At 41.3% G+C, this 22,572-nt stretch overlaps 1 protein-coding gene across 1 annotated transcript in view; it reads right to left on the reverse strand.

The window, feature by feature from the left end:
* Heg1 (heart development protein with EGF like domains 1) overlaps window positions 1-22,572 on the reverse strand; it is a 93,177-nt gene that overhangs the window by 32,302 nt on the left and 38,303 nt on the right. The window contains exons 4-10 of the mRNA XM_048345831.1: window positions 21,001-21,330; window positions 19,355-19,690; window positions 14,518-14,764; window positions 12,622-13,955; window positions 11,211-11,327; window positions 10,494-10,613; window positions 2,777-2,880 (exon numbers count right to left, since the gene is read on the reverse strand). Of these exons, the coding sequence (XP_048201788.1) occupies window positions 2,777-2,880; window positions 10,494-10,613; window positions 11,211-11,327; window positions 12,622-13,955; window positions 14,518-14,764; window positions 19,355-19,690; window positions 21,001-21,330 (2,588 nt within the window). The remainder of the gene's footprint in view (window positions 1-2,776; window positions 2,881-10,493; window positions 10,614-11,210; window positions 11,328-12,621; window positions 13,956-14,517; window positions 14,765-19,354; window positions 19,691-21,000; window positions 21,331-22,572) is intronic.

Below are 22,572 nucleotides of genomic sequence, written 5' to 3' on the forward strand. Positions count from 1 at the left end.
AAATTAGTGGGGAAATCTTGGCAGGAAGTGATGTTCAGAACAGCACCATGGATGCAAAATATCTTCAAAGGATTAGATCTGTCCTAAGACCCAGGGTTTCAAAACATGAAGGGGCAACTGTTTATTTGGACTCTGAATAATGAATAAATTCGTGGAAGGTATAGCTTCTTTTAGGCCCTCACAGGTCTGCTGAGCCCTACACAGACCCCTCATAATCTACAATGAATTAACCTCATTCAAAGATAGGTCTTCCTCAAAAAAGCTCTCCATGAAAAATTATATTACATGGGTCAAGGGCCCTTTTGTTGAAAACAAATTAATAGCTACTCTCCCTGTGTTTGCTTTGTGCCCTCAGAGTGATCAGGGAATACCTGTGCAGTATAAAGTATTATGCCTACTTCCTTATCCCCTCTCTCCATCATTGTGGCTAGAGATCTCTTCTAGAGCGCCAAGGGCCTCAATATTTTATCCATGAAGACCCACCTGTCTTCAAAGCCAGTGTCTCAAAGCCCTCTGACTCTTCAAAAGATGAAGTCAAATACAGAATGTTATCAAAGGCTTTTTAGCTTTTTACAACATTGCTTTATAGTCTAATAGCAAAAATTTATTATTCTTGCTTCATTATTAACTTTTCCAGGTATTGCTGAAGGATATCTCAGAGAAGACCCAATGAATGGATTTCCTAGCTGCCGCTTATTTTTTATTGTTTCTTGGGAGCAGGTATGTCACATCACCAACCAATTATATGGTAATACTGGAAACAAAACAAAAATAGCTAAGTCATGTGAAAGACTGTATCCCTGGGTTCTAAATCCCTATAGACTAACTTTGAAGGAAGTATCTAGCTACAGCATAGTGAAGAGGCAGCAGTAGTGGAATGACAAGAATATTTAGCAAAGGGCTAGCCGATATAAACTGTAAAGAATTTAACCTTGCCCAAAGAGAGGTTATGCAAGATAATTCCTAAGCCTTGAAGTATTCTGCCTGATAAAAACACATGGGATCCTGGGCCATTCCAGAAAGTATAACAATGTGATCGGTTGTGAGGGCTTTAGTTAAAGTAGTACGGGTTCAGCCTCTGGAGGATTAAAGACTGAGGCTGGCCATATGGGCAGTCAATTGTGCGTACGCAACAGAGGCTAAATAAAGGCTTCAGACACCAAAGCTCAGGTAAGCTCCATGTTGGCACCAAGTCACACATATCGTCACATATGGTTGCTGAGAAGCATTACCACCGTCCATACCTCCACAGGGAAAGAACAACTAGAAGCCCACTTAGGACCATTTCAGACTCAGTTCTATGCATATCTTCATTTGTCTGACTTTAACCTGTAACTTTTTGCTGTAATAAAGCCAACTATGAAGATAATAACTTTCAGTTAAGTTCAGTGGGTCATTCAAGTGAATTACTGAAACAAACTGGTCTTAGGGATGCTTGAACTTGTATTGGAAGAAAAGGTGACTTAGCAGACTGTTCCCCAACTGTGCATCTGCTCTGGAGAGTTCAGGTGATGTCATTAGCTTCTAGCCCCTGCCAGTGTGTCATCTACAAAGGTCATATAGGAGGGAGCCAGCTGGTGAGGTCCCTGTTATAGAGTAAATGCTTGATAGATAAAGAAATGGAATTGGACTATCTTTTATACAAATAAAATTCACAGTCCTATAGGGACATAATTCATGGCTAATATACTAACCCTAACTCACAAAGAACAAGTAAAACAGAAATCAGAAATAAATTAATCTGGGCTGATGGAGTGGCTATGTAGCAAGTGTGAAGCCCTAGGTTCAACTTCCAAATACCATTCTCCCCGCACCCCAAATCCAGTAATAGTAAATTTTAATTTTCTGAACATCAAATCTCAGATGTATTATCTGTATGTCTATTTTTCTTTTTTCTCAATTTTTCCCTATTTAAAAAAACAAAAACAAAACAGACAAAGAAAGAGTAGCCTGGCACTGTGGCTCAAGCCTGTAATTCTAGCTACTTGGGAGGCAGAGACTGAGGGGTGATGGGCTGAGACAAGTCTGAATATAAAAGTTCACAAAACTCCATCTTTTAGCTAGGCATAGTGGTGTACACCTGCCATACACAAATAGGATTGCTGACCTGGGGCATAAAGTGAGACCTTATCTTGAAAACAACCAATGCAAAAAGGCACTGACAGAATGGCTCAAATGGCAGAGTACCCGTTTAACAAGTTTGAGACCCTGATTTTAAACCCCATACTAAAAAATGGCAGGGTTCGGTGAATTCTTTTTTTTTTTTTTTTTTTTTTGGCCAGTCCTGCGCCTTGGACTCAGGGCCTGAGCACTGTCCCTGGCTTCTTCCTGCTCAAGGCTAGCACTCTGCCACTTGAGCCACAGCGCCGCTTCTGGCCGTTTTCTGTATATGTGGTGCTAGGGAATCGAACCTAGGGCCTCGTGTATCCGAGGCAGGCACTCTTGCCTCTAGGCTATATCCCCAGCCCCTGGTGAATTCTTAAACCCTTGATAATCAGCATTAATGTTAAGCTTCTGGCATTCCAAGATCCTTAAACACAGAAAAATTCACACTGCAGGTCAACAGCAGGTGGGACAATAAGATTTTCTGGTTTTTCCTCCCACCCACAGTCCTCATTAGTGCATGCCATCTAGCTATGGTTAAGAACTTTTTATTTTATAACGTTTGCTTTCCAAACATAAAGGAAAGGAGTCCTGGAAATAGGGGTGACCTAAGTACTTCCCATCTATCCTGGAAACAAAGGATTGGCAAGGAGAGGCCTTTTAGGAAACTCACCATTTTGGTCATTTCATTTGCAACTTCATGTAGATCTGAATGTTTTTCCACAGTAGTATTGAAAAAAGTTTTCTTTAATTTAAACTCTGTCACGAAGGTTCTAACTGAAAATGAAAATAATACGTGTTAGGTCATACAACTGATCAACCTACACATTGCATGGCTATATGTTTGGAAACCTCTGGCCTAGCTACATTTACTTTCCCCACAGAATAATCCCAACTGCCCTCTGCCTCGTGTCTAAATTTTAGAAACAACAGTCCCCTGGCAAAGTGAGATAAAGACTGAGCAAACTTTCAGGAGGGAGATTCCTAGGGCATTTTGTGTATGTGCAAGTGCTTTTGAGAGATGCTTTCTTGATGTCTCTCAAATGGCCTACACATAATTGATAGATACCCAGTGGCAATGTGACAAAGAAGAGTTGGCCTAAACAACATAATCCTAGCAGGAAGGGAAGGAGATAATGACACCAGACACTAAAATTGCTTGTCAGCCTTAAAAGGAAAGCACTTACTTCCCAAAGTCCTAACCAAGTTAAACCCTTGGCTTCAAGGAGGTGATTCAGCTTCCCACTTCTTTAAAGCCAACTTTGTAGAACCCCAGTTCTTCTTTGCTCACAAGAAATGTCCATTTTATTTATCACTGATTTTATACTTCTACAAATCAGGTAAGTTCCCAAGAAAGATCATCCAGCTCCTAAGGGCCAAATTCAACATTCAAATTCATATGCATCTACCTTTAAAGAAGTTTCCACTATAGGCTCTGCCCCTGAGGCATCTGTTATTCTGAAGACAACCAAAGAATTACTCAGGAATTTGCCAAACATTTGTCATGGGCTTATGCTCTAGGGGGCCGCCAGACTTGATGATTATAAGCCACATAATGAAAGCAATCCATATTCAAGACACTGTTGGGCTCAGAAATGAAAAAAAAAAAGCAGCCCATTTTCAAGGCCCATTTCACTCATAAAATAAGATTCTAGTTAACACCAATTTGTGCTGATTGGGCCTGAGGGGAATGGGACTTACAAATGGGCAGACAACCAAAAATCAGCACAGCCTGCTTTATATCTGGCTCTTATCTTCTATTATATTAAATTCTTATCTTTCCTTCTGGACAGAAGAAAAATAACCCAAAACACAGAAGCCCATGAAGCTGCTCTTTCACAGGAAGCTTGCATGTGGAATTAAGAAAAAGGCCCACAAATGAGCCAGGGAAAACATTTAACATCTTCTAGTTAGCTGTCTAAAGCCTTTAATCCTTATTTAACATCTTTTTGCTTGTTCTACAGTTCAGGGAAGCCAGCTGCTTAGGACTCTTTCTGAGCAGCAGGGAGCTCTTTGAAAACATTCTTGGACAAATAAAAGCATTTCAGCATGCTCTAATTTGCATGTTCCTCTGATGTTTATGAACAATGAAGCTAAATTACTTGAAAAGGGAAAGATGGTTGTTAACACAATGAAGCTGCTCTCCTCTAAATCTGTGCTACCTTGTGAGACACTGCACACAGACTTCCAAAACAGTTACCCAACCAGTTCATCTTTATTTCACACACCTAGCTTCTTACCCAGACCCCTCCATATGGAGATACACCACTAGTATAAACATTAGGTACACAAATGTTTTCTGAACTAAGACAGATGTTATGTTTTCAGCATGAAAGATCATCAGTTTCCTCCTAAACATTACCCTCTTTCAAAGCAAGGATTTTTCTGAAGACATTTGTACCTTCCTGCTTATTGTTACATAACTTTGGAAAAAAGTTGTGCTTCAAATTTCTCTATACCAGCTAAATCATTTTTGGCGCGATTCATAATTATTACTTTGTATTCAGTGTTTATTTTCATAGCTTTCAATATGGTCTAAGAGTTTGAAGACCACTGTTAAATGATACCTCCTTCTGACTTTACAGATGAAATTGAAGCTCAGGGCTATGTGGTATATGTATGGTCCAAGAATTTAGAAGCCAGGGCTGGGGATATGGCCTAGTGGCAAGAGTGCTTGCTTCATATACATGAGGCCCTGGGTTCAATTCCCCAGCACCACATATACAGAAAATGGCCAGAAGTGGCGCTGTGGCTCAAGTGGCAGAGTGCTAGCCTTGAGCTAAAAGAAGCCAGGGACAGTGCTCAGGCCCTGAGTCCAAGCCCCAGGACTGGCAAAAAAAAAAAAAAAGAATTTAGAAGCCAGGCATTTGATGTGCCTATTGGTCATTTTTAGTTCTTCTTCTGAGAACATTCTTCATAGCTCATTAGCCCATTTATTAATTGGGTTATTGTTTTGTTTTTAATGTGCGTGTATTTTGTTTGTGTGTTGGTCATGGGGCTTGAACTCATGGCCTAGTCATTGTCCCTGAGCTTTTTCATTCAAGGCTAGTGCTCTACCACTTTGAGCCATAGCATCACTTCTGGTTTTTTGGTGGTTAATTGACGACAAAGAGTCTCACAGACTTTTCTGCCTGGGATGGCTTTGAACCACAATCCTATCTCAGCCTCCTGAGTAGCTAGGATTATAGGTGTGAGCCACTGGTGCCCAGTTTAGTCAGTGGTTTCTTTTAGGGTTTAATTTTTAAGTTTATTAGGTATTAAGCATGGTCTGATGTGTAGCTGGAAAAAATACTGTCCCATTCTGTAAGCTGTCTTTTTAGTTTGTTGGCTATATCCTTTGCTATGCAGAAACTTTTTAGTTTGATATGGTCCTGGTCCTTTCTTTGATTTGCTATGCTTCTGGATCTTTACTCAGAAAATTCCTACCTGTGCCCAGGAGTCCTAATGTTTCTCAGAAGTAAAAATGTTCAATAGCACATAAAGACATGCTCAACATCTCTAGCCATAAAGGAAATACAAATCAAAACAATATTAAGATTCCACCCAAATCAACTGAAATGGCTATTATCAAGAAAACAAATAAGAACAGATGCCAGTGATGCAGCCAAAAGGGACCCTAATATACTGTTGGTGGTAGTGTAAACTTGTTCAACCACTCTGGAAAGCAGTATGGAGTTTCCTCAAAAAGTAAATAAACTACCCTATGATCCCACAATTCTGCTCCTGGACATTTGCCCAAAAGATTACAAACCAGCATACAGTAAAGCCACCAGCACAACCATGTTTATTGCTGCACTATTCACCATAGCTAAGGTGTGGAATCAGCCCAGATGCCCCTCAATGGATGAATAGATCAAGAAAATGTGGTATATATACATAGGAATTTTACTCATCTATTGTACTATTTGTAAAGAAATGGAAAGACTCGGAAAAAATTATGCTAAGTGAAGTAAGTCAGTCCCAGAGAGACAAAGGATGCATGTCTTCCCTTATATGTGAAAGCTAGGTTTAGCTAATAAACATAGAAGTGAATATGTTGGGTGGTATGCAAGGGTAGAGAAATGTATTACCTGAAATATGGTAGATTCAAGGGAGATCTCAAATAGTGTCATTCCTTAGAAAGGCAAAATCAAAGTGCAGCAAAATACACCAGGAAGCAGGTACTCAAAAGGGGAGGGGTGGTGTCAAAGGGGAATGGGTACATGAATGAAGAGGAGAGGAGGGAAAAAATGCAGTAAAGAATTCAATGTATGTCTTACAAAATTAAGAAGAGAAAGGGTGGGTAGAAGAGGGATGGGTAAGAATGCTGAATTGCTCTCCCATGATGAAAATGGGTTTGCATTCAATTCTATGGTCATCTATCATCTTCATATTTATATTTATCCTTGTCAGAGCATGATCTCTTTTTTTGTTACTGGACTCTCTGTGAGTTCCTCAGAATGAGATTTCTATCTCTATGAAAGCCATGAAAAGGAAATGTGGAGTGATCTGCTTCACACACTGGCCTCAAAAATCACAGATGGTGGCTCCAATTTATATGGTACAAGATCCTCTCAGTTTGTCTAGAGGCCTAACTAAAGCCTGGCTGTGCTTGAAGCTATTCTTTTTCTATTCTCTGTTAAATACCCTGACATAATGGTATACTTAGATCAGAATTAGAGGACGGGAATGCTACATCCAACCATTCTTGCTTGGAGTATACCAGGGCTGAAGATGAGGCAAAGTAGAGTTCTATCTGTTGTGAAGACTCCTCTGAGATCTTCAGTCCTCATTTGATGACTGATCCTATGTGGTATTCCACTCACTTAAGAGCTGAGGATAAATACCTGAGAAGAAACTCACCTCTATATGACTCCTGAAATAGAAATCAGGAAACAACAAACCCCAGCCCTTGACTATGGATGCAACAATTTTAGTTCAATCATCTGTGCATCATTTTTGTCACAAACTATCAATACCTACAACTGGCCTTTGGAACATCATCTATCTGTCCAGAATGTCAAATGAATAGGATCATAGAATGATACCGTCTAAAGTGTCTATATTTTTTTTATTCTAATCAGGAATGAATGAGAGCTCCTTTTACTTTCCATCCTTTCTTACATTTTATATTTTCATATTTTTTTAATCTTAACTCCAATTAGTGCATAGTAGCATCTGATAATGATTTCATTTCAATTTCTGGGCTCTCTGTTAGGCCAAATTATACCACAGTGTGAAGGACTATTGTGTGTTTCTTCCATAGCGTATAAGGCTAATTCCTTGCTGAGCCTTGACAAAGGAATTTGAAAATCATGAGCTTCAGCTTAGCAAGTAACAGAATATAGCTATGTACCTAGGAACACATAAGATGATGCTAAATGAAATAAACTCCAAGTTATGGGAAAAAAAAGAATGCTGAATTGGGGTGACACTGATCATGATATATTGTAATCATAAACTGCTTTGTTAAAATGGCAATGCTTTTGTACAACTACTTAAAGAAAAAAAAAAGTCAAGCATTTAAGTCCAGTACAAGGCAGGAAGATTATGAGTTGGAGATCAGCCAAGGTTATACAGTGAGACCCTAACTCAAAACAAAATAAACAAAAGAACAAAAACAAAACAAAAACTACCAAAGGAACCCAAACAAAACTGGAAATTCTTGGATAATTTCTTATAGGGTGGGTCTAAATAAAAGAAATTATCCTAATGTAAGTACATTAAAATAATTCTTGATTTTGACTGCTACTTACATTTCTAGATTCTTCTTCTTAAAATAGTGCTCAATTCTTATATTTCAAAACAACTTTCAAAATTCTACTACTATTTTAGCAGGGTACCAACCTTCCTAAAAAGTTCCTCCCACCTACAGGTATTAAGAATTCATGTAGATAATGCTTTCAAAGGATATTTGCTCTCAAAAAACATTCACTGAATGCTTCTTGTGTGTTAAGTACCATACTGGGCAATTTAGGATGACTCAATATGAGTCATGTTACCTGCTAGTTTTTTTAACCAGCATAGAAATTCTATTTCTCAAATTTCTTCATCAAGTTAGTTAAGTACTAAACTCAGCATCTTAGCAAGGAGTATGCCCAATATGCAAGAAAGTTCTTATACATTAACACAAAGAACTTTGGGCTAGAAGCTAGGCCTTTCATCAACCCCTTACAGAAACTTGACTACCTAGCACTTTGTCAAGGGCCTCAGTTTTCATTTGGTTTGTCTGCTTTTTAGCCTTAAAGTTAATAAAGTTTGTATTTAAAATCAACAAGCTTCATGAATCTACCAAACTAGGAACAAAATATGATAGATAGCCTACCATACAATGACAGCAGCAGCTTGGTCAAAATGTATTAGCTTGTAGGTAACAACATAGGATCTTTTTTTTTTTTAATGAAAAGAATGAATTGGGCACCAGTGGCTCACATGTGTAATCCTAGTTACTAAGGAAGATTGAGGTCTGAGGATTGTGGTTCAAAGCCAGTATGTGGAGGAAAGGCCATAAGACTCTAATCTCCAATGAACTACCAAAAAGCCAGAGGTAGAGTGTGGCTCAAGTGGCAAGAGTGTTAGTCTTGAGCAAAAGAAGTTCAGGAACAGTGCCCAGGCCCTGAGGTCGAGCCCCAGGACTGGCAGAAAAAAGTAAAGAAAAGGGAAGAGAAAAGAAAAGAAGGTGTGAATATGGTCAGACAACAAGGATTTGATTCCCTTTTCTCCCTCTAAAACACTTCATTAAGAATAAACAAACAGGGGCTGGGGATATAGCCTAGTGGCAAGAGTGCCTGCCTCGGATACACGAGGCCCTAGGTTTGATTCCCCAGCACCACATATGCAGAAAACGGCCAGAAGCGGCGATGTGGCTCAAGTGGCAGAGTGCTAGCCTTGAGCGGGAAGAAGCCAGGGACAGTGCTCAGGCCCTGAGTCCAAGGCCCAGGACTGGCCAAAAAAAAAAAAAAAAAAAGAATAAACAAACAAAAAAACATAGAAGGGCTGGGAATATGGCCTAGTGGCAAGAGTGCTTGCCTCCTACACATAAATCTCTGGGTTCGATTCCCCAGCACCACATATATGGAAAATGGCCAGAGGGGGCGCTGTGGCTCAGGTGGCAGAGTGCTAGCCTTGAGCGGGAAGAAGCCAGGGACAGTGCTCAGGCCCTGAGTCCAAGGCCCAGGACTGGCCCAAAACGACAACAACAACAACAACAAAAAAAAACAGAAACAGAGAGGGCTATTCTGAGCAAAACATAATATAAATACAACTGAAATGCCACAGTGAAACTTTTGGTGAAATGCACACTAAAAAAGAAAGAAAGAAAATAAATGACAGGAAAATAAAATGGGACTGGGACTGGATGGTGATGTGGGTACTAGTAGGAGGAAGAAAGCTAACAAAAGGGGTGAATGAGAAGGAGCATGGTCAACACAGCATTTATGAAAATCAAACAATGAAACCTGTTGCTATTGTTTTAAGAAGGGGGAGTAGGGTGGGAAAGAATAAGAGGCCGTGAAGCTGATGGGGCACATTGAATTGTGTATTCCACACAATGAAATATTGTACAACAAATGTATGTTGATTTTTTTAAAGTAAAGATGGATATATTATAGAAAAAACTGTAGTTAAAATATCCTTTTGTTTTTTCTAACTACAGAATAGATTAGTTAAGCAAATAAAGTTATACACAAATGACAGCATATTATGTATGTAGTCATTAAGATATTTGCATAAGCTGGGCACCAGTGGATCATGCTTACAACCCTATCTACTCAGGATGTTGAGATCTAAAGGATCATGATTCAAAGCTAGCTGGAGGGAAAAAGCCCAAGAGACTCCATCTCCAAAATAACCAGCAAAAAACTCAGGCTAGAGATGTGCCTGAAATGATAGAGTGCCAGCCTCACAAGAAATCTAAGTAAGCATGAAGCCCTGAATTAAAATTTTTTTTATAATATAGGACATTTAAGATATGAAAATACATAATTTAGATTATGTAAAAACATAATGCACATTAAAAATACAAAGTTGTATAGCTCCAATAATAGGAGATAATAGGAAATGTCTTCTTTCTCTGTATTCTTTAGCTTTACCTCTTGGACAAGTATTTATTATGATTAAGAAGTAAATAATAGGGGCTGGGGATATAGCCTAGTGGCAAGAGTGCCTGCCTCGGATACACGAGGCCCTAGGTTCGATTCCCCAGCACCACATATACAGAAAACGGCCAGAAGCGGCGCTGTGGCTCAAGTGGCAAAGTGCTAGCCTTGAGCGGGAAGAAGCCAGGGACAGTGCTCAGGCCCTGAGTCCAAGGCCCACGACTGGCCAAAAAAAAAAAAAAAAGAAGTAAATAATACATGCAATTTTGTTAAATGTATGTGATACAGAACAAATTCTTAGGTAGACTGTCTTACCTAGATTGCATACGCCTTTCTCCAGCTGGTACCCAACTGGGCATCTGCAGATAAAAGATCCCTGAGTATTGTTGCACATGGCTGGGGGTGGGCAGGGGTTTGAGAGGCATTCATCCACATCTGCAGAAGAGAAAAACCAAGATCATACTGAGTCTGTGCCAGATATCAAGACTTCATCCAGTATGGTAAGTTCTTACTAGGGACCAAATGGCACTAGGTGCAGTGCAGTCCCAAAGATGACTAAGAGACCACTACTGTCCTCAAGGGGTTCACTACTTATTGAGACAGAGGCAGCCACATAAACAACTATAAATACAAGGCATTATTTGGATAGACAGACAAAGTAGCAGACTTTGGGCACTTATGGGTAGTTTCAAATAACATCTGGACTAAGACTAGAAAGACTTAATAAACAGATTTAGGTGGGGTAATTCCAGGCTGAGGTATCAGCACAGTAAATGCCAACAGCACAAACGTGCCTGTGTCTTTAGGGGAGCTATAGGAACTCCAGTGTGGACTGGAGTAGAGGGAGAAGAGGCCTGAGAATGGATCCAGATCAGGAAGTCTGTTGGTGCCTCAGTAAGGACATGTCAGTAGTTCTCAAGTAAGCAGAGTATTAATTAAAAAGGCACATGCTTCTACATATTGGAGGAGAAAAGAAGCTTACTGAATAACTCAATGAGACAACATGCCACTAGACATTTCTTTTTCTCTTACCCACACTACAGTTGTCCCCTTGCCAGGACGGTGGGCACACGCATCGATAGCCACGATCAGTGAGGTCCTCAATGCATTCACCATCGTGAAGACAAGGATTTGTGGCACAGCTGTTAACTAAAAACACACCCCAGGAATAACACAGTTAATCACACAGACAATGTAAGGACAGCTCTAGGTAAATATTTGAGTCTCTGAGCTAATATTTGATTCTTGCTTACTTCTGTTTACTTGCCCTAAAAGGCACACTACTAAAATAAAACAGGGTCCCAAGACATTCAGAAGACAAAGCAATGAGACTAGATACTGGTTCTATTTTGTGAATATGCCTAAGTGTTAAGAGTTGGATCCCTGAATATGAGAACTGGTTCAAGTCAAATGCAGTGTACAGGTCATCCAGTTCAGAATTGATGATTATATTGCCCTTGTGCTACTTAGAAAGTTCTACCTGAATCAATGACCATTTCAATTACACATGTTGCAAGGATATACTGTACTGTGTGTGTATATGATGTGTTTTGTCTTTTCTCCTGGACTTTCTATGTCAAAATCATAGGAGCTTGGCACTTACAGGCTTACATCTGTAATCCTAGTTAGTTACTCAGGAAGCTGAGATCTGAGGATGATGGTTCAAAGCCAGCCTTGGCAGAAAAGTCTATGAGATTCTTATCTCCTATTAACAACTAGAAAACCAGAAGCAGCATTTTGGCTCAAAGTGGTGGAGTATAGGCCTTGAGCAAAAGAGCTCAGGGACAGTGCCCAGGCCCTGAGTTCAAGCCCCATGACCAACCAAAGAAAAAGAAGAAAAAATTTAAAATCCATAGTAACTTTTATCCAAAAATCGCCAACTAAGCTTTCATATATCATTTAGAAAATGACCACAATTTAGCACTACAATGTCTTCTTCTCTTTATATAATGTAAAAATTTGCCCTCCATAAATTCATCAAAGCCCCTATGGCACAAAGACTTCAATGTCATGTTGGACTGGCAGCCCCAAGAGCAATGTCCAGAACTGTTTTATTCTATTGTAGTTGGTGGTGTCACGTTCTAGTTATATAATACCACTTCATAAAGCCATCATCTGCAATGAAGAAATCAATGGGAGAAAGAAAAGGAATACAAAGATTCCTCATTCCAAAAGAATAACCCTGAAAATGGGCTAACCTGAATATGGTAATATTCTACTTTAAATATTACTCCAAATCACCTATAAAAGCATAATACCTATGTAAGTAAATAACATACCTCATGAACACTAGCACAAAAAATTAATGACAAAAATCAAACAAAGGGTCCAGAAATTATTCATATACAAGCCTTTTTTCTACATTCACTTGAATCCCAAGCCTCACAGAATTCTCAGTGTTTTGATGGAGGTTAGCATTCAACATTTATATGATGCATTTTACCTGAGGTTGGAAGTGGCCATGCTATCAGTGACTCTGTGGTGCTCTGAGCAGTAAAGGTTGTAGATTTAGGAGTCAACTGCTTAGCTGTAGAAACATCTGTGGTTTGAGGAGATGTTCTGAGGAAATGTGAAGCTGGGCTGTGCTCTTCCATAATGCCAAGCCTTGTGGTTAATTCTTTTGCTGATGTGGGTACACTGGTCACAGGGATCAATCTTGTGGTATCATCTATATGCACTTGGCTTCTTTCTGTTGTGATAGTGCTTTCTGTTGAGATTTGTGGCACTCGAGTTTCAGGATGAGTTGGCAAGAGTTGTCTTCCAGATGTAGTATGTACAATTACAGGGCCAGGGATCAGCGCTTCTGTATTTGACAGGGTGCTGGGACTAGTCACAGGAGGGTAACCAGACTGAAAAGTGGTGGTTGTCAATGCTTGAGACATGTGGACTAAGCTGGTGCTCATGACTGGAAGGGTTGGCTTAGTAGAGAATTCTGTTAAGGCTGGGGGCAAAGGGACCCCTGAGGGAGAGCTCACTGTTACAACTTCAGTGGACTCCGTGGGCAGAGACACCAGGCTTGGTGACTTTCCTTCTGTGATGATTTTCTCTTGAGTGCTCTGGTTCTTGGGGTCTGATGTTTGGCTACTATGAGACATTGCTAAGGATGATGCTATAGTTGATGTCTGGACTAAAGTCACAGGTGTTTCCCTTGCTCCAGGTAGAACTGGAGCTGAAGATGAATGTAACATGGTTGTTTGTGAGACAAGAAGTGGGTTATGGGTAGATACTATTGGTAATAATGGTGTTGAGGAAGCCAAAGGTGTGGACACCTTGGAGGTAGACTTCAGTTGATGTGTAGAGGCCCTGGTTGACGGTAAGGTTGATGAGTCCATCTGGTGGGATTGTGATACTGAGGGCAGAGGCAAAGAGGACCCTGAAGAAGATGAGTCACCAATAGATTCAGTCCTGGCATCCAGAAGAACCAAAGTATTTGGCATATTAATGGTGGATGTGTAGGGCGGAAGGTTGGATGTACCCAGAAGGAGTGAATCAGTGGAGGACTGAGCATATTCCCCCCCATAGGATGAGATGTTATTCCTCTCAGTCTGTGTCTGAGAAGAGGAAGTATAGTCTAAGTATGGAGAGTCTGCGATCTTAATATAAGAGGTTGAGCTCTCACTGTTGTCTGGGGATGAACCATTATCTGTAATGGATAATAATGTGCGTTCTCCTTTGGTGAAAGTAGATGAAACATAGGTATGGTCTGTGTGGTCACTGGAAGTCCTTTGTTCGGTATCTGTGCCACTCACACGACCATAGCTAAATCCAGTGACTGCAAAGGAAGAGAGACAAAGTTAGGTCAAGTAAACAAGAATCCTTGAAACATGCATTATAAAACAAGACTTGCCGAGATCTACCCACCATCTCAAGCAGGTGAAATGTTTGCTCTGGGAAGGTAATTTCCAAACGTGTACACCCTGAGCCAAGACAATATGGGAAGGCTAAGCACAATCGGTGTCTGCTCTGAGGAGATCTACCTTAGTGGTAGCAGCAATGGAAGCCACAATAAAAGAAGTGGGAGAGGAGGGGGGGGCGCTAAAATTAGGGAAGAGGTCCATATTCCTTTTCCAATAAAGGCAAATCAAACCATTGGAAAAGCTCTTGCGTCCCTAATACCTGTTATACTCGAATGGCAAAAGGAAAACCCTCCCAATTTTAACTCAATGCTGTATTTTTCTCTTCCAGGAGACCGGCTTTCACCACAGCATGACCAGGGCCTGATGGCTGCGGTGGAACCTCGAGAAAGTTCTCCTGGTAAGGAACTTTAGGGTTCTTCTTGGGTCGCCCGGCAACTTCAACCCAGGGCTGGGATGGTGAGGAAGAAGACACTCCACCTCCGAGGGCAGGCATGGCGGCAGGCGGGTGCGACAGCAGGCCCGAGTGGTCCGTCACGTTCCTGGGCTGGGCTGCGCGCGCTCCCACTTCCGCCGAGGTGGCAGCGGCGGCGGAAGCGGCAGCCACGTCGGTGAGGCTGAGAGACCGCAGCGTGCGCTGCTCCCCACTTCCGGAAGACATGGCGGAGGTGTGCACGCGGCGGGGACGTGACCAGGAAGTGCTTTCCCTGCCCGGAGGACCATCATCCTGAGCTGCAAAAGACGAGGAGAGGCGGTGCTGGGTTAATGTGGGGTCTCTTACACGGAGCCATGAGCGCCCAAACACGGGGCACCGGTGCCTCACGCCTGTCATCCTAGCTACTTAGGAGGCCCAGATCTCCAAATTGGGGTTCAAAGCCAGCCCAGGCAGGAATGCCCGTTAAGACTCATCTCCAGTTCCCCGCCACAAAGCTGGAAGGGGAATTGAGGCTCAAGTGGTAGACGAGCAACCTGGAGTGGAAAAAGCTCAGGGGCAGCACCCAAGTTCTGAGTTCAAGACCCAGGACTGGGGCTGGGGATATAGCCTAGTGGCAAGAGTGCCTGCCTCGGATACACGAGGCCCTAGGTTCGATTCCCCAGCACCACATATACAGAAAACGGCCAGAAGCGGCGCTGTGGCTCAAGTGGCAGAGTGCTAGCCTTGAGCGGGAAGAAGCCAGGGACAGTGCTCAGGCCCTGAGTCCAAGGCCCAGGACTGGCAAAAAAAAAAAAAAAAAAAAAGACCCAGGACTGGCACACACACACACGTATAGTGTGTGTGTGTGTGTATATATATATATATATATATATTTTTTTTTTCATAGTCTGTATCCCCAGTGAAAACTACAGATGAACTTGGCATGAGCACCCCAATTCGAATGGGTGGCCTGGATGTATGGGAAGGTTTACCATTCCAGCAAACAGGACCACAACTGGATTTCTGCTCGGTGATACCTTAAGAGTTTATATTAGAGAAACTGGTGGTGGAAGAGGAGAAGGGTAATAGACAATGACGATGCTAGGGCTGAAAATATTGGGATAAAGCCCCCTCCCCACCCCACCCCCACCCTTGGGAAGGGGGAAATCACCGGGAGGGACCTCTTTGGGGTTTATCCTATAGTGTTAGCACTATGGCCAAGAAGTGGAGTGTGGTTGGAAGTTAAAGCTAAAGGTATGTGTGTTTTCATGCATTTGTTTTGTAGACTAAAGTGACACGTGAATAAATATTCTTTTTCTCCTTTGGGAGAAATTATATGTTGAATACGATAAATCTTAAAAGTGAATCTTAAAATTAGCCTAGACTGCCTTGGATGAGTGGCTCATGCCTATAATCCTAGCTACTTGGGAGCCTGGGATCTGAAGACTGCAGTTCAAAACCAGCTTGGGCAGAAAAGTCAGTGAGACTCTTGGCTGCAATTAATGAGCAAAAAGTTGGAAGAGAGGGGGCTGGGGATATGGCCTAGTGGCAAGAGTGCTTGCCTCATATACATGAGGCCCTGGGTTCAATTCCCCAGCACCACATATACAGAAAATGGCCAGAAGTGGTGCTGTGGCTCAAGTGGCAGAGTGCTAGCCTTTAGCAAAAAGAAGCCAGGGACAGTGCTCAGGCCCTGAGTCCAAGCCCCAGGACTGGCCAAAAAAAAAAGTTGGAAGAGGAGGTATGGCTCAAGTGGTAAGGGCACCCAACTTGAGCAAAAAAGCTAAAAGATAGCATAAGGCCCTGGGTTCAAGCTCCAGTACCAACACCAGAAATATTAGCCTAGACCATTATATTAAATTATCAAATAAGTCCTTTTCAGAGACTTCACCAAAGTGAAGGCCCATTCTTGGCCTATATTCTTCCTTGTTTGGCTCTGAGAAAAGCAACTCTTCGTAGTTGTTATTTCCTATAAGGAGTGAGGGACCCTATTAGTATTTTCATGGGTGTGTTTTGGTGGGAATGGATGTAAAATGGAGTATTAGGTAAATTCATTTCAAGATAGACTTGAATTGAGAATCAGGGATGAGGATGGGGATAGGACATGCAGTGACCCAGAGCAGCAGCAAGCCAGGAGCCAGAGAGAGTACTTGAAGCAGACTGAAGAGCTTGGAAACCACTGGGAAGTCAACCAGAAGAGACTGAGCATAATTTCTTTGGACAAAGAGAAAGTGATTCTGGACAAGAAGATCTTATATAATCTGTGAATATTTAAGCAAACAATATCAGAGTTGTAGTCTTTATCGAGTCATGACCTGAGGGCATCCAAATCTGAACGTAGAAAAAGGAATAAACTCTGAAAGGTCAGAACTTAGAATTAGTTTTGTGTGATTCAGAGGAAAGGAGATAATGCATGTGTTCACCATATTGAGATCATTTAAAAAATGAGACCTACTTCTTATGTAGTTTTTAAAAAACTGAACCCCAAATCTGACCACACCCAAATCACATTTTCCCTATGCACAGACATGGTAAGTTTGTCCTCTACCTATATGTGTGTTATTTTTGTGATCAACATGTACTTTTCTACATCACATGAGGAGTAACAAATGATCATAGCAATTCTCATATGGAGAAAATAAAGTTGCTGTTATTAGTAGTGGTGGGGTAAGAATTGAAAACCACTAAAAGTTAAATCTTAGGTACTATAGTGATACTGTCAAAAAAGTAAAAAGACAAGCCACAGAACCTGGAATTATACATCTGATATGAGACTTAGTATTTAGAATATACAAAGAACTCTCATACTCAATAATAAAAAGACAGCCCAATTGAACAGATGTGATCAAAGAAGATACACAAATGAGCAGTAAACTATATGACATCATTAGCCTGAGAAATGCAAATCAAAATCAATGAAATACCACTTCACCCACTAAGATGGCTATATTGAAAAAGATAAGAACAAATATTTGTGAAGATGGAGGATGCAGGAACAGTTGTAGATCATTGATAGGAGCATAATATGCTACAGCCACTTTAGAAAACAGATTGGTAGGTTTCAAAAGCTTAAAAATGGTGCTGTTATATATCTGGAAATTCCAAGAGAACACATGTCTATATAAAACATTCATACATGAATGTTCATGAGAGCATTATTAATAACAGCCAAAAGGAAAGAACAACAAACATCTATCAACTGGTGAAAGTATATAACTACTGGAGTATTATGCAGCCACAAAAAGGAATGAAGATACATAAACATGGATGAATCTTGAGAACATTAGAAGAACTGAAAGTCACAGAAGACCATGTATTATATGATTCGTTTTAAGTATGTGTATGTGTGCTGGTCCTTGGGCTTGACCTCAGGGCCTGGGCACTGTCCCTGAACTTTTTTTTCTTTTCTTTTTCTCAAGGCTAGCATTCTACCACTAGAGCCACTTCTGGATTTTCTGGTAGAGATGAGTTTTATGGACTTTCCTGCCCTGTCTGACTTCAAACTGTGATCCTCAGATCTCAGCCTCCTGAGTAGCTAGGATTACAGGCAGTGAGCCACCAGCACCTGGCATGTGATTCCATTCTTAAGTAATGTCTAGAATGGTCAAATCCACGCGAGGAAAATTAAGTAGTTGTCAGGGACTAGAAGGAAGGTAGACCAGGAAGCAAGTGCTGATGAATATGGGTTTTTACTAGAGTGGAGTGGTAAAAAACATTTAAGAATTAAGATGGTAGTGATGGGTGCACTACTTTGTGAATATTCTAAAAATCATTGTATACTCTAAATGGGAATCATATCTCAAAGAAAAGGAGGAAGGGTTTCTTTTTGATGAATTTCCTGAATGATATAAAGTTGACAATGACTTTGTGACCTTCATTTTCTAGAAGCTCTGTGATAGAGGCAGTTGTTGGGGTGTGGTGTAGGCAACAGAGAATGGGAAGACATGGACACAGAAGTTTCTGGGTTAATGTGTGGGGCAGGATTAACAGCTTCTCACATGTAGCAGAAAAACAGATGGGATACCCAGATATACCTGTGTCAGCAGTCCAGAAGAATGGCCTGGGAATAATGAAACTAATGGTCCATAAGGATAGTTTTTTTTTTTTCCGTACTAGGCTTGAACTCAGGGCCTGGACATTGTCCCTGAGCTTTTTTACTTAAGGCTATTGTTCTACCATTTGAGCCACAGTTCCACTATCAGCTTTTTGGTGGTTAACTGGAGATAAGCATCTCTTAGACTTTCCTGTCTGGGCTGGCTTTGAACCGTAATCCTTAGATCTCAGTCTTCTGAGTAGCTAGGATTTTTTTTTTTTTTTTTTTTTTTTTTTTGGCCAGTCCTAGGCGGTGAACTCAGGGCCTGAGCACTGTCCCTGGCTTCTTTTTTGCTCAAGGCTAGCACTCCGCCACTTGAGCCACAGCGCCACTTCTGGCCATTTTCTGTATATGTGGTGCTGAGGAATCGAACCCAGGGCCTCATGTATACGAGGCAAGCACTCTTGCCACTAGGCCATATTCCCAGCCCCTAGCTAGGATTTATGAACCACCAGGACCTGGCTAGGAATTGTGTGTGTGTGTGTGTGTGTGTGTGTGTGTGTGTGTGTGTGTGTGCATGTGTACAGGTGCTAGTTCTGGGGCTTGAACTCAGGTCCCTGAGATTTTTTGCATTCTACCACTTAAGCCACAGTTTCCACCTTTTTACTGATTAGAGATAAAAGAGTCTCAAGGGCTAGGATTACAGGCATGAGCCTGTAAATAAAAATAATTTCTAGCAGAATTATTATTGATGCATGCTTTAGTATACATTAATAAAATAATTAATAAAATTTAGTGCTAAGAAGATCAAATACATCATTAATTCCCTCTGTCCCCTTTCCCCAGGGTACACTTCTATGAAACAAAAACTTACTTGAGTGTCCTCCACGTGGCGCTGAGGAATCCAGGCTTTCTAAGGAAGATGTAGATGAAGACACTGAGTAACTCCTTTCACCCAGCACTGAGTTTCCTCCTTTGGACTGTTGAGCAGAGCCTGAGAATTGGGTCAAAACTAAAGTGTTCACAACCTTAGGATATGAAGCAGAGCTTTCTCTCACATCCGCATATGTCTTGCTATTGGTCAAGAACCAGTGTGCTGTGCTTTCTCCAGCTCCAATGTCAGGGACTGAGCTAAACACAGTCTCCGTTTGAAGCCTGGATCTTCCATTTCCTGCTTCAGAGCTGCTGGCAAACTGATGTCCTCCAAGGGCTGTACAGTATTAGAGGGGGAAAGACCATTACATGGGTATGAAAAAGATCCTCAACCACTAAGAAGTGAGTCCTCTCTAAGGAAAGATTCTTCTTGTAAGGAATCTCACATAGTGTTTATGATATCTATCACGTGTCACACATTAGCATTTTCTAAATAATTTAAATTTCTTGTAAGTAAGTAAGATAGCAATACTAAACATAAAAGCTGGTGAATGGGAACTTTTGATTAAATAGCATATGTAAATAAGAGTAAGTTATAGGCTTGAGTGTTTCAATCTCCCCTGTTCAAAGGAGTATATTGTGATATCTAGTTAATACAATGTGCATAAATACAGTTCACAGTCAGAGCACTTTTCTAAAGCAGTTGCAATACTAATGAACATTCTAATTCTGACTAGTTAAAAAAATTAACTATAGAGGGCTGGGAATATGGCCTAGTGGTAGAGTGTTTGCCTCGCAGATGAAGCCCTAGGTTTGATTCCTCAGCACTACACATATAGAAAAAGCCAGAAGTGGTGCTGTGGTTCAAGTGGTAGAGTACTAGCCTCATGCAAAAAGAAGCCAGGGATAAGGCCCTGAGTCAAAGCCCCAAGACTGGCAAAAACAACACCAAACAACAAAGTTAACGATAGGCCCCAGAACCAGTGGCTCACGCCTGTAATTCTACTCAGGAAGGTTGAGATTTTAGGATCATGGTTCGAAGCTGGCCCAGGCATTAAAGTTCAAAAGATTTTTATTTCCAATAAATAATTTTTTTTAAAAAGCCAGAAGTGGATCTGTGGCTTAGAGTGTTAGCCTTGAGCAAAAGAAACTGAAGGACAGTGCCTAGTCTCTGAGGCTATAAAGAGGGGCTATGTGACGCTCTAAAGATGATAAAGTAGAATGAGTGGAATAGGGAACCAGCTGTGAGAGCCCCTCCATGCTGCTGAGCGAACTCCAAGGCTGGCAGATATCACTTAATTCCTCCTGTAGGGGAGCGTGAACCTTTTTCTTTGACAAGGGCCATTTAGATGTTTATAACATTATTTGCAGTCCAAACAAAATGATCAATATAGGCAGCCAATAAGAAGCAGGCATGTCTGTTCCACCATGTAGCAAATGATTTTGTGGGACATCTACAGTGGAGAATTGAAAAGATTCCTCACCCCTGCTCTAAGCCTCAGTTTCCTCACCTATAAAAGATCAAGAGGAGGGGTAATACTGGCCCAGTGTTGTCATGAGCATGAAAACAACATAAAGGAGTTCCTGTCACCAGAGAGAATTCAATTACTTTAAAAATGTCCCAACTGATCAAGATGGGATGCTTACTTAAGGAGTCATTTTGCCCATGTGAAGATGTAAATCCAAATTCACTTTCTGTGGATGGCTCAAGGATTTCTTCATCTCCCCGGTCCACAGTTACTTTACTGTTAGTTCTCGATTCTCCCACGGTGGGTGAGACAGAAGTTGTAGCAGTTCTGAAGTGGTCAGGGAAACCCTCCGTCTCATTTATAGGTGCCAGGCTGACAGCCAAAGACCGGAGCACCCTTGGGACACCATCAGTGAGTGTGGAGGCAGCATGCGTGCTCTTTGTGTGGCTGCCTGATGAGCTCAGGACACCAGTGACATTATCACCAAACCCCTCCGTCCTCTCAGAAGCTGAAACAGAAGAAAACAGAATATCAGGGATGCATCTAGGTAGAAATAGTGTTGTATTACTATTGGTATTGTATTTTATTGGTATAAATTTAAATACTATGGATCTAATAGACATCTGCTTGCATGCATATGCAAGCAGGGCACACACTCCTTCACTCTCCCCTTACTAGCACTAACTCATAGACCCGAGGTGGCCCTTCACTAAACACAAGGAAAAGCTTTATGTGCAAGCTGAAAGGAATGCAGAAAAAAGACAAAAACAACAGAAATACACTACTTACCAACAGAGAGAAAGAAAGAGAGAGAGAGAGAGAGAGAGAGAGAGAGAGAGAGTGTGTGTGTGTGTGTGTGTGTGTGTGTGTGTGTGTGCTGGTCCAGAGGCTTGAATTCAGGGCATGGGCACTGTCCCTGAGCTCTTTTTTTCACTCAAGGCTACACCACTTAAATCACAGCTCCACTTAAATCTTTTTGGTTAATAGGAGATAAAAGTCTCATGGACTTTCCTGCCCGACTGGTTTCAACCTCAGTCCTCAGATTTCAGCCTCCACAATAGTTAGGATCACAGGCCTGAGCCAGTGGTACTCACCCAGCTTTTTACTGTCATTTTTATTGAGCAACGTGAAACTGATTTGCATAATATTGGTTACTCAGAACAGGCATTTTGAGAAGTGTTTTGTTTTAGCTGTCTCTTTGTTCAAGTGCTATGATGGATGAAAATTCAGTACATAAAGACAATAAAAAGTTGGGCCACTATAGGATGTCAGTCTCCCTCCAGCCAGGCCTAGGGTTCTACAGAACACAGTCAGGACACCCCTGTCTCAAGACTATAATTTCACCTTCACCATCAAAGGCTCTTTAGTGTTCCTCAACTTCTGGCTACCGTCAACACATTGAACTTGGAAAGACTATTAGTCAAACTGTACTCTAAGTAAAGGAGCTTCTAACCATCAGGAGGTATTTATTCTTAGTCCCCCCCCCCCCATCACCTTGTGAACTTTATTTAATTTTATCCAAAAAGAGACAGGCTTCGGTATTATAATTACTTAGTTTTACTCAACTTTAGAGACTAGCTCACAAACCAACAGACTACTCTAGTGAGCCTCCTGGAACAGGATGGTAGTGACTATTGAGCCTCAAGACTTAAATTATGCTCCGTGGGTAAAATGCATGGTCTGCTCCACATTTTATAGGTGGCGCTGACACCTTTCTTCCACAAAAAACTTTCCAGAGGGTAAGAACTGA

This window comes from Perognathus longimembris, chromosome 5 (assembly GCF_023159225.1).
Source record: "Perognathus longimembris pacificus isolate PPM17 chromosome 5, ASM2315922v1, whole genome shotgun sequence".
In the NCBI taxonomy this organism is placed as follows: domain Eukaryota; kingdom Metazoa; phylum Chordata; class Mammalia; order Rodentia; family Heteromyidae; genus Perognathus; species Perognathus longimembris.